The sequence below is a fragment of the Sipha flava genome, unplaced genomic scaffold (genome assembly GCF_003268045.1).
Source record: "Sipha flava isolate LNK unplaced genomic scaffold, YSA_version1 0_pilon_pilon, whole genome shotgun sequence".
Taxonomy (NCBI): Eukaryota; Metazoa; Arthropoda; class Insecta; order Hemiptera; family Aphididae; genus Sipha; species Sipha flava.
The window spans coordinates 8,123,352-8,134,240 of NW_020271713.1; the positions used below are offsets into that span (position 1 = coordinate 8,123,352).

Genomic DNA, 10,889 nt, shown 5'->3' on the forward strand with positions numbered 1-10,889 from the left:
AAAGACTTAAAAATGATTTCTATAATTAAAACCCATCACAATCGCGACTATCGGAAATCGCGGGTGGTTATTTATATTTTCGGAATAATTGAAAACGCCCAGCGCAGGCCGTGATATAAAGTGATATTATAGCTTTAGACAATATTATTTTATTATTCAGCTGAGTGGTTTTCACGAATGAATTGATTAAAACGATTTTTCTAAAATAAAACACCGATATAGAACTAAAAATATGTACGAGTCGATTTTGAAAATGTTGCTCCTACTAAAGTGCCCTTTTAGGCAGGTGCCTAGCTCGCCCTTGAGCCGGCCCAGGGAATGACCGTTGACGTGGGCGCTCGACGATGCGTAAACGGTGGGGGGGGGGGGGGACCACGCCGTCTCGTCACCACTTCAAATCGCGCCGTTCGCGCGCTAGCCGACCACCCGTTGACCAGTCGTCGCGCCCACCCATTCTCGTGATCATAATCGTCGCCGTTGTGCCGGCGGACAATCGACGGACGCGGAGGTGTTTCCGTGCGAGACCGACGGCGCAGTGTTACCGTGGCACGGGATTCGAAGACGGTTCACCGGTTGAGGAATATCGTTGACCGCGTCTCGCCGCGATACCGTGTTCTCGTAATCAATAAAACGTGTCCCGGGACAATGTGATAACACGCTATTCGAACACGACTGACTTTCCGTTTTTTATAACAATTATTTTCCTTTTTTCTTTCCCTTTCCCCCTTTATCGTTAGACACTAGACTCAGATTTTTTGCGTCGAACGATCGACAATTTCCGTTCCCAGTCGTTATTCGGTTTTACAGTTTTTCCTTTTTCTCTCTCTAGATTTTCGTAATCGAAACTGTTCCAATGCACATCGACCAACCTCCTAAAAAAAAACACAATGCTTGTATGCTGCTGACTACTATGCGTTCACTCAGATACATTCCAGCTGTACGTTTGTTTGGTGCGATCGTCGCCTTCAACGTTTTGATGTGAGTACCAAAGGTTTTAAACCCGTTTACCTTCACCGTATATGTGTATTATGTCCTTGTGTCTCGCTATTGACACAACGAGATCACTATGGTTTTGTCAATGCCATCATCAGCAAGGCATAGCAGTACGAGCTAGCCATTAGGTTTGTTTCTGCAAAGGACTCGAGAATTTATGTACACATAATGTGTTTTCGTTTATCTTTAATATTAATATTTTTATGTAGTTCTTGTTTGTCAAACGTTAAATTATCTTTGGGTGATGACGATTGTTTGTTAATAATTTATCTAATGTTCGTATCAAACTGTTTATTTTATACACTTTCCGTTAAGTATGTACTTGTAATTATATGGGTATTAAGATAATATCATAATAGCTGTTATTGTTATTTAATTTATTTCATTTAAATACAGTAAAAGTTTATTTTATAATTTATTTGAATGTTATAATAAAACAGGATAAAAATTTATATTTAAAACAGAAAAATAAATATATATATATTAATGACTAGGTATAAGGATAAAAAAATGGACCAATATATTTTTTAAAAATTTTATTGGTAGTTTTAACACAATTAACTATAGACAATGTTGAACTTTATTTTAAGATACTAACATGTACTTAAAAAATCAAAGCTTGAAAATTTAACTTATCATATTTTAGTATAAATTAACATAGACTGTTAATTGATTTGATTTAGTCTTAAATGATAAATTTATTATAAATTATTTACTCAACTTAGAAATTTTAAGCAGTAAATGTTATCAATATTATAACCAAAATAATATATATATATTTATTAATTAAGTATAAATATACTTTACATTTGCCCATTTTATTTTATACTGTCGCAATTTAATAATTATGCATTTATACTTATTTTTGAAAATATTATAGTTTTCAATATCAATTTTATTTTCACATCATTAATTTTATATTTTATTTAATCAATGTCCATTTGAAAAATGTTTATATTACTCTTTTAAATTAAAAATATCTTTATGAATACAATAATATATATTAAAATTATTAATATTATTTTTTTTGACATGATTTTTGTCTTTATATTACATTTTTCAATTATTAATTTTCTTAATAAATTTGTGTAATTTTCCAATCTTCAGAAAAAATGTTATAGACTTATGAAAATGAAATAATTTCTTAGTGTATTTTTTATTTTCTTAATTTATTATTGGTACTAACGCATTCATCCTTTTGCTGGTAAAGTCTTTAAAATATTTTTATTAATTTATAATTAATTTGATACTAATTTGACTATAATAAGTATTTATAAATGCATTTATACCTGTAAATAATACTTTAAAAAAAAAAAAAAAAAGAGTATTATAATACATTAAAAACTACTACCTAATATTGTATATAGTATAATGTATAATATAAAAAGTATTTAAGTTAATAAAACTCTGGTATTTACATATGGTTCATGTGTCATGACTTTTATATTTAAGAACAATTTTATAATTTATTTGAGATATGCATTGCTCTTTCACATTGGCTTGTTGCCATTATTTAAAAAACCTTGATGCAAACATTGTGTCAAATATCATACAAAAATAATATGCAATATTAATTAGAATGACATATTATATTCACATACAAATAAAATGTGTTTGTTCACTAATTTTACATTAAAAATTTATTTATTTAAGTATTAATTGAGATGTACTTATTAAGGAGTTTTAGATTTAAAAAACAATTATTTTAATAAGAACTAATTATTTGTGAGAAATAATCTATTAATTTAAAATGAGTGCATTTTTTACTGTTTTAATATTTGATTAAACTAATATTACATATATATATTCAAAAAAACTATTTTGAGATAAATTTTCTAAATTTATAATTATGGTTCTAAAATTATAATAACAATGTACTCAACGATGTATTTTTTATTTTTATTAATAGTTTTTTTTTCTTATTGCATGCTTATTTAGAAAATAAAATAATATTTTTGAAACAAAAAAATGTCTTGAATAATTTAGTTTGTTATAAAATTGTTGATCCTATTCATAGATATTATAGAAAGTCCTTTTGGGTCTTAGGTTTTTACAAAAAATATTTTAAGACTTGGGTATTTAAAATATTGTTTAAACATTAAATAATTAAGAATATATATTTAAAAATCATTTATTCTACTGCAATGTAATAAATCATAGTAATGAATTTAATAGATATTTATGACTTTTTTTTTTTTTAAATTTTCCTATTTATTTTTAACATTTTGGTTATTGTTTAATTTTCTTTGCTTAAGCACAGTATATAATTAATAAAAAATAAATAAAATAAATGAACAAATAATGTATGTGATTCATATTTAACAAATAAAATTTTTTTTTAATAATATGTATGTTTTTAGATTAACTGTAATTGCTGAAAATGAAAACATCACTATAAATAAATATAAATCATCAGACTACAATAATTCATCTGCTTTATTTATGCACCAAGTATGACTTTATTAATCAATTCAATATTAATAGTTTTAGAATTCTAATTTATTCTTATTTGATCCAATAAAAATTTTATATTTATACAATTTAATTAATAGCTTTTATTTATTTCTTCTAGAGTGACAAAAGTACTTCACAAAAAACATACAACTATAAACACAGATGGAAAAATGTTTTAAATGAAATCAATACATGTAATAAAGATATAATTTATCATGAAATACATTCTAATGATGATACTGATGATAGGTAACTATAGTATAATATTTTTTTATTATCTCATTTCAATTGTTTATTTAAATATTATGTATAATTTTATAGAATTTTATCCGAAATAGAAAAAAATTTGAAAACTAGTACTTATAATTCAAGTTCCCAATTTGTAACCAAAGATAGTTTAACTGAAGATATTATTATTAAAACTAATAATATAGACCAAGGTGAACTTAAAGAAAACCAAACTCAATCTGTTGATGTAACCTCAACAGTTCGTAATGTTACTATAAATGAAGATATTCCTTCTTTTAGAGAGTGGACTAAAAAACAACTAGAGGAAGCAGAAAAACAACCAGGTTTGAAATAATTAAGATATTAATTATAATTAATTTGTATATTCAATACTTATGATGAATCAATTTAATTTTAATTCTTTGTACTCTTGTTTTTTTTATGTTAGCTACAAATGAAACCAAATATAAGCATAATAAAAAAGTATTAAAAAAAAATTATGCATCACCTGAGTGTGGTGCTAAAGTAGTTTCAACTAATCCTGAAGCAAAATATCCACAATTATTGTTAACAAAATCAACTGATGAATATTTATTAAATTTATGTAAAAGCACTACTTGGTTTGTTGTGGAATTATGTGAAGCAATACAAGTGAAAAAGGTATATTAACATTTTTTTTTTACAAATATTTGTGTATAATTAATATTGTTTTATTTATTTATTATTATTATTATTTTTTTTTTTTTTTGTAAAATCCAATTAGCTAATTTTGAACTGTTTTCATCGACACCAAAAGAGTTTTCAGTATATGTTGCATCTCGATTAAATGCACGAGTGTGGACACCAATTGCTAAATTAGTGGCCGAAGATGTACGAGTATTACAGGCATTTAATTTAAATACAACAGATGATAATGAATTTAACAAATATATCAAAGTTGAAATACATTCACATTATGGGAAAGAACACTATTGTCCAATATCTGTATTTCATGCTTATGGACTATCAGAAATTGAGGTATAATTTATACTAATGTGCATTGTTATAGCAATAACATTTAAGTTGTATAAAAATTCATTTTAATTTCAATTTAGGTGTTGGAAAGATCTGATGAAAATGGGTTGGAAAGTAACACCGCTGAAAATGAAGATGCAGATTATTATGATGTGATGAATGAAAATACTCAAAATAATCAAAACAAAACAGCTGATAATAAAAATACACTATTTGGAAGTGCTCATGCTGCAGTAATGACAATTGTAAAAATTGCTACTGATGCATTAGATATAAGACAAAAAGAGACTAATCATTTTTCCAATGATACATTGACAAATACTGTTGATAATCAAACAGTACATGTCGAACAATCCAAATGTATCACTCCAGGGTATATTATGGTCTGCCATAATTGTAATGATACTTTTTATAAAAAGTAATTTTACAATATTTATAAAAATTTGTAATTTTAATAATTATGTTTTCTTAATATTATCTATTTTTTCTAGGATGTTTGATACAATGAGTTGTGAAGCTGATATTTTAACCGAAATGTATCAAAATAGGTATATTCACGATACGGTAATGAAAAGCGATATATGTGTAGAGTATGGATTAAATTTTTTAACAATTAAAAATAAATCTTGTCGGAAGATCTCATTAAATAGTAATTTAAGGAAAAAATTTATCCTATCAATATTTCCTCGTGTAAGAATGGCAGCTTTATGTAATACTTTAGCTATTGTACACAAAAAAATTGTATTAAATAAAGCAAAACGGGTTTACATCAGTGATGATTTGATAATAAATTTACAAACAGCAATTCCAGATGTAAATGAACAAACTTCTAATGATAGTACTACAAATCTCCATCAAAGAAATGATACGTCTAATTCTAACACACCCATTGATAATAAATCGTTGGATTTGTCTAGTTACATTGAGCCTCTTATATCTCAGATATTGCCCACCAAAACTTATTCTAGTACAGATGAAGAGACAGATTCTTCAAAAAAATATCTAATAAAAGAATCAGCAATAATAGATAATGAAAATATAACACATACATCATATTTTGAGTCTAATTCAACAAACCATGTTCCTTTACAAAGTTCCTCACAATGTATGTATATTTTTAAACATGTGTATCATAATATATACTTTTTATAATATCATGTTTTTTATCTAATTAGGTTAACATATTTTTCAGTTATTACTAGTACTATTGATGAAAAATCAATGGAGTCTGAAGTCCAGAATACTTTGGAAACAAATTCTACAAATGAAGGAAAAGTAGTTGAACATCCAACAGATACATTTGATAGTTTTTTTAAAGAATTTGAGGTTGAAGAACAAGAGACTAACAAGTGCAATCCTGCAGCAATAGAGTCAACTGTACAGCACCCTGTACAACCGTCAGTTCAATCACAAAATAATAAGCAATCTTTATTCATTCGCTTAGCAAACCGTATTAAAGTAATACTTATTTTGAAAATAGTTGAAAATTTAAGCTTTAAGTTTATTCATCATTGATATTTTGATTGTTATATAGGATTTAGAACGAAATATGTCTCTTAGTGGTGAATATTTACAAGAGCTAAGCACTCGTTATAAAAAACAAGTTGATGACATGCAACGTACTATTTTAGAGTTGGTTGAAGAAAATAGATTAAAAAGAGAACGTGATTTTAAAATTCTTGACGAGATGAAAGTTCTTAGTGATCAGGTGGTTTCTCTTCAATATTCACTTCACAATCTCAAAACTGAGACAGAAAATTTAAACTTGGTTATTATTTACATTATTTTTCTTGACTACTTATTACTTGATACTTGATTACTTATTCTAAATCTAAAGTTTACTTATATGCGTTTTCAGTTTTCTGTTATTCTTCCTGAAAGCAATCCCATTAAAGTTGGAATATTTTGCCTTTTTATTTTGTTGTATATAATACTTAAAATGACTGGTATCATTGGGAAAAAAAATCAAGAATTTGAATGGAAGAATTCTAATACAAGGTCAAGTGTTCGTAGACAGTCAACTAATGATATCTTATCAAATATTAAAGAAAAACAAAGACGTCCCAGCGAAGAAGCGTTATTTTCATCAGGTATAAACTTTTTATTGTAATTTTAAGGTTGATATTTTCATGTATCAAAATTTTTAAATTAAACTATATAAATAATAGACATATTTCCTAAAAAGAGAATATTTCAAAATAGTTTTTTTATTGAATTATCTTAAGAGAAAATTCAAGATTTTTTTATTAATTCGATAATTAAATTATTAATTATGTGATATATTTTGAATATAAGTAAAATTAAAAGTATGTGTTTTTTAGAAAACAGCACTGTATAGTCAAAATTAAAAAAAAAATTGTATTTAAAGTAAAGAATGTCATTGTTGTTCCTATTGACTAAAAATATGTTGAATGTTGTATGTATAATAATAAAAATAATGTTAAAACAGTAAAAACCAGAAAAAAAAATTCTATTTTTTAAATCCTGTGAGATTTAAAATGAAACTCATACGAATAATAATATAAATTTAATCATTAGCTGTAAAATAATATTAATTTACCTTCTAATTATATTTTACTGTTGTTAAATTTAATATAATTTGTATAAATTTTTAGTTTTTAGATTGACAGTGGTACTAAGGAATCTATTTGTTTAACAATGTGTATGTGTGCATTTATTTTTTTTTTCAAAATGATAAATTATATAATAATTGTATTTCAACTTTTTCATATGCCAAATTAAAATTTACAACAGGTTTTTGAAACATTGCAAAAGTAAATCATAATTAAACCATAATATTATTAATTTTATTTATAGTAAAGTTTCATAAAAGTTATGAGTGGTTTTTAAAGTCCCTTAAATGCATTTATAATATATTGCTAGGATTAATATTTGAATAACAATACTACTAAAATACTATAATACAATAAGCAAATTTGTAAAATGTTTATTGTTCTATAGTGTATTATTTCAAAATAACGAATTTAAAGTAAAAATCATTGTTTTATTAATTTAATTTTTTAAATTATTGTTCAAAATGTATTGCTAATACTTGAGAATTTAAAGCTTTTTATGTATAAATATATATTTGGTATTGGTTTAAAATTTGGTATTATAATTCATCAACGTTTGTGTCTTAATAATTAAAAATAAAAATCTGGAATAAACTCTTTTATATTACAATTTTTAATTTATAAATTTATTTTCCACATCTGGAAATGAAATTTGAATGGAACAAAAAAAAAAAAAAAAAATTATCTTATGTATTTTAATTGAAAGAGTAAAAAAGCTAAAATAATTTTACTTGTTCATATATATTATAATTTATATAAAATATTATAATTTTATTATTATTTTTATAGGTACCACTCATCAAGATTTATTAATCAGAAATAATAATGGAGAGAGTACAAGAAATGAAAGGAAACGTAGAAAAAAGCGAAAAGAACTAATTCTAAAATCTAAGTCTAATGCTATTAATTTAGAAGCTGGTGGTAATGATGGTAATATTAGACTAAAATCTTTATCAGGTCTTAATCAAGAAAATCGAAGAGCCTCCTCATCTGACCTTACTTCTTGCGGCGGCACAACCCATGATTTTATAAAAACCGCACTATCAGTTAGAAACCAACGAATGTCAGGACCATTACAACACAGTAAGAGTCTCATTGAAGCAAATAAAAACAAAATAGAACCTGAAAACAAGTCAAAAAGTTTAAAGACTTTTTTAAAGAAAATATTAAACTAGCCTGTGAATTAAATTTTAGATGATTTTAATTGTTAACTATTTTTATATTTGTCCTTTGGTATTGTGGAACTCATGTTAACTATTGATTAATATATTATGCCTGTCAAATTATTATTTGTTAGGTGTTGTAAATATGAAATTATTATAAGCACAATGTTATTTATTTATAGAATCAATGTACATTTTTTGATACCTCATGACCATGTGTCAAATTTTCTAGAAAATGGACCTAAGAAATAATTATTGTTTTTAATTATTATTTAGATATATACTATATATATCTTAAATACTATAAAGATCAAAGATTAAGGTTGGAGAAGTAAAAAAAAAATGTATGTCAAACATAACAAATTATATTTGTGTTATTTATTTATTATATGATGTTTATAATATAAGTGTTTTAACTAATTAACTAGTAAACAGTTAATTTAGTTAAAATAAGTTAAATTAAGTAAAAAAAATAATGCTGAAAAATAACACATATGATTTTAATTTTAAATAAATGATATTACTGTTGTGATACAATAAATCTAATTTAGAATTTAAAATAAATGAAAATAAATAAAATATTTAATAATATAATGTGTTTAGACTTAAAATATTACTAATTTATTTCTATATATTTATTACCAGTGATGAAAATGTTAAATCTGTTAGTGCGTTGGTACATAAATTATGCAACACATTGAAATTTAATATAATAACAACAAATGTACAATCAAAATCGAATAAATGTCACAAAGAGCATTAAGTACTCATAAGCCACTATGGTATTACGAATAGAACCATTATACATATTTGTAAATTCTTGGAACATTTTGTAAATGCTAACAAAACTGAATTTAAAAGTATGATACAACATTATTTTCTTATTATGTGCTTGTTGATAACGATCATTAACAAATAGACTCGATAACTATTTATCTATTATTTTAGTGTAATATTATTTGTTTATAAATATTTAGTAATTTTTTTTGATTGTGTTTCAGATAGGTAAATCATTAATTGAACTTTTAACCTGAGTTTTCCATGATAATTAACTGTGTTTAACGATTTTGTTTTACAATTCCAATTATAATTTATAATTCAATGTTAGTCGATTATTAAATACTGAGCACGTTGTTGAATTATTATAACTAGATTATAACTAAGATTAGGATATTTATGGGATTGTATATTTTTTACTATTGATCCAATTTAATGCAGACTATAGATGTAGATAGTCCTCATGGGCAAGTAGGAATGTCTTATTTTAATTAAATAAATAAAAAAAAGAAATGCAGACCAGGGTTCAAATTTAATTCATGTTCTATTAAATTAAATAATATCATTTTTATTTTGCATATTTTTTTATATTTTAAATACGTGTTTCTACAAATTTTAAGAATTTTAATATATATTTTAGTGCATTTGTAAATTTTTTAAAAATAATTTTAATAAATGATAAATTATTGATCCAAATAATTGTGCTTGTCTCAAATATTTTTAGATTCAAGTTTGATCAAATTAAAAAAAAAAAAACAATTGTATCACAGTAAAACGTTCATATTATAAATTAGGTAGTATATAATAGCTATTAAAAAAATATGATAACAACAACTAATAAAAATTAAAAAATTATAAATTATAATATATTTTTAGTTTGTATACTTGGTAAATTTGCAGTGTATATACACTTACGCATTACAGTAATTTTAAGTGCATAATCATTCAAGTCCTAGTTATAACTATTATTCGTTCAGTTAAATTATTTTTATTGTTCAGAATCGATCCCATTGACCATTAGTGTACCGTTCTTATCCATAATGTCGTAGTCACATGTTGATTCGGTATTTTAACACTACTCTGTTGTGGCGTTTCTGATGGCATAAGATTATAATAATTTACATTTTTTCATCTGTGATCATAAATTTCATTTTCTCATTTTCGTTCAGTTACGAACCATCGAATATAAACGTTTTGACACTGTAATAAAATTCTGTTTTGCTCACCGTAACAATGCACTTTAATCGATTACGGAAACAGCCCTACGGTGGGGTTAATCCGCAGTGAACATTTTTATCGATAAGGTCACCAATTTGCGCAACGATAACAAAACTCGGTATGCTGAAATTGTTTCATTTTTTTAAAAAATATCTGTACCATTAGAATTGCCTGTACATAACTCCGTATAAAAAAAAAAATAAATAATACCAATTATGTGCGTTTTTCAGCTTGTTTTAAAAGTAGCATTCTATTACGTATGACTTATAGTACATTTCTGATGACTACACATATTTTGTAATAAATTGATTATTTTTGGAATTCAGAAGTGCTCAACGTGTTAAATTATAACTTCGGATATTTGGAATCGTACATTTTCGGCGAGTTCGTTTTCAGAAGCAATCACTAAGTATTGTTATTTTAGTTTAACCGAAAATAAAGTTTTTTCTATCGATCGTCCAACGGTAGT

The 10,889-nt window shown here is 24.9% G+C and overlaps 1 protein-coding gene across 1 annotated transcript; it reads left to right on the top strand.

Annotated features, from left to right (window-relative positions):
* The first annotated feature begins 437 nt into the window (after window positions 1–437).
* LOC112688487 (SUN domain-containing ossification factor-like) lies at window positions 438–8,791 on the top strand. The gene is made up of 12 exons (XM_025561745.1): window positions 438–978; window positions 3,354–3,444; window positions 3,566–3,696; window positions 3,769–4,019; window positions 4,124–4,335; window positions 4,429–4,692; window positions 4,770–5,107; window positions 5,181–5,794; window positions 5,882–6,147; window positions 6,224–6,457; window positions 6,548–6,779; window positions 8,052–8,791. Exons 1-12 carry the CDS (start codon window positions 854–856, stop codon window positions 8,435–8,437), a joined length of 3,144 nt encoding a protein of 1,047 aa, XP_025417530.1. The 5' UTR covers window positions 438–853; the 3' UTR covers window positions 8,438–8,791.
* The last annotated feature ends 2,098 nt before the right edge of the window (window positions 8,792–10,889 follow it).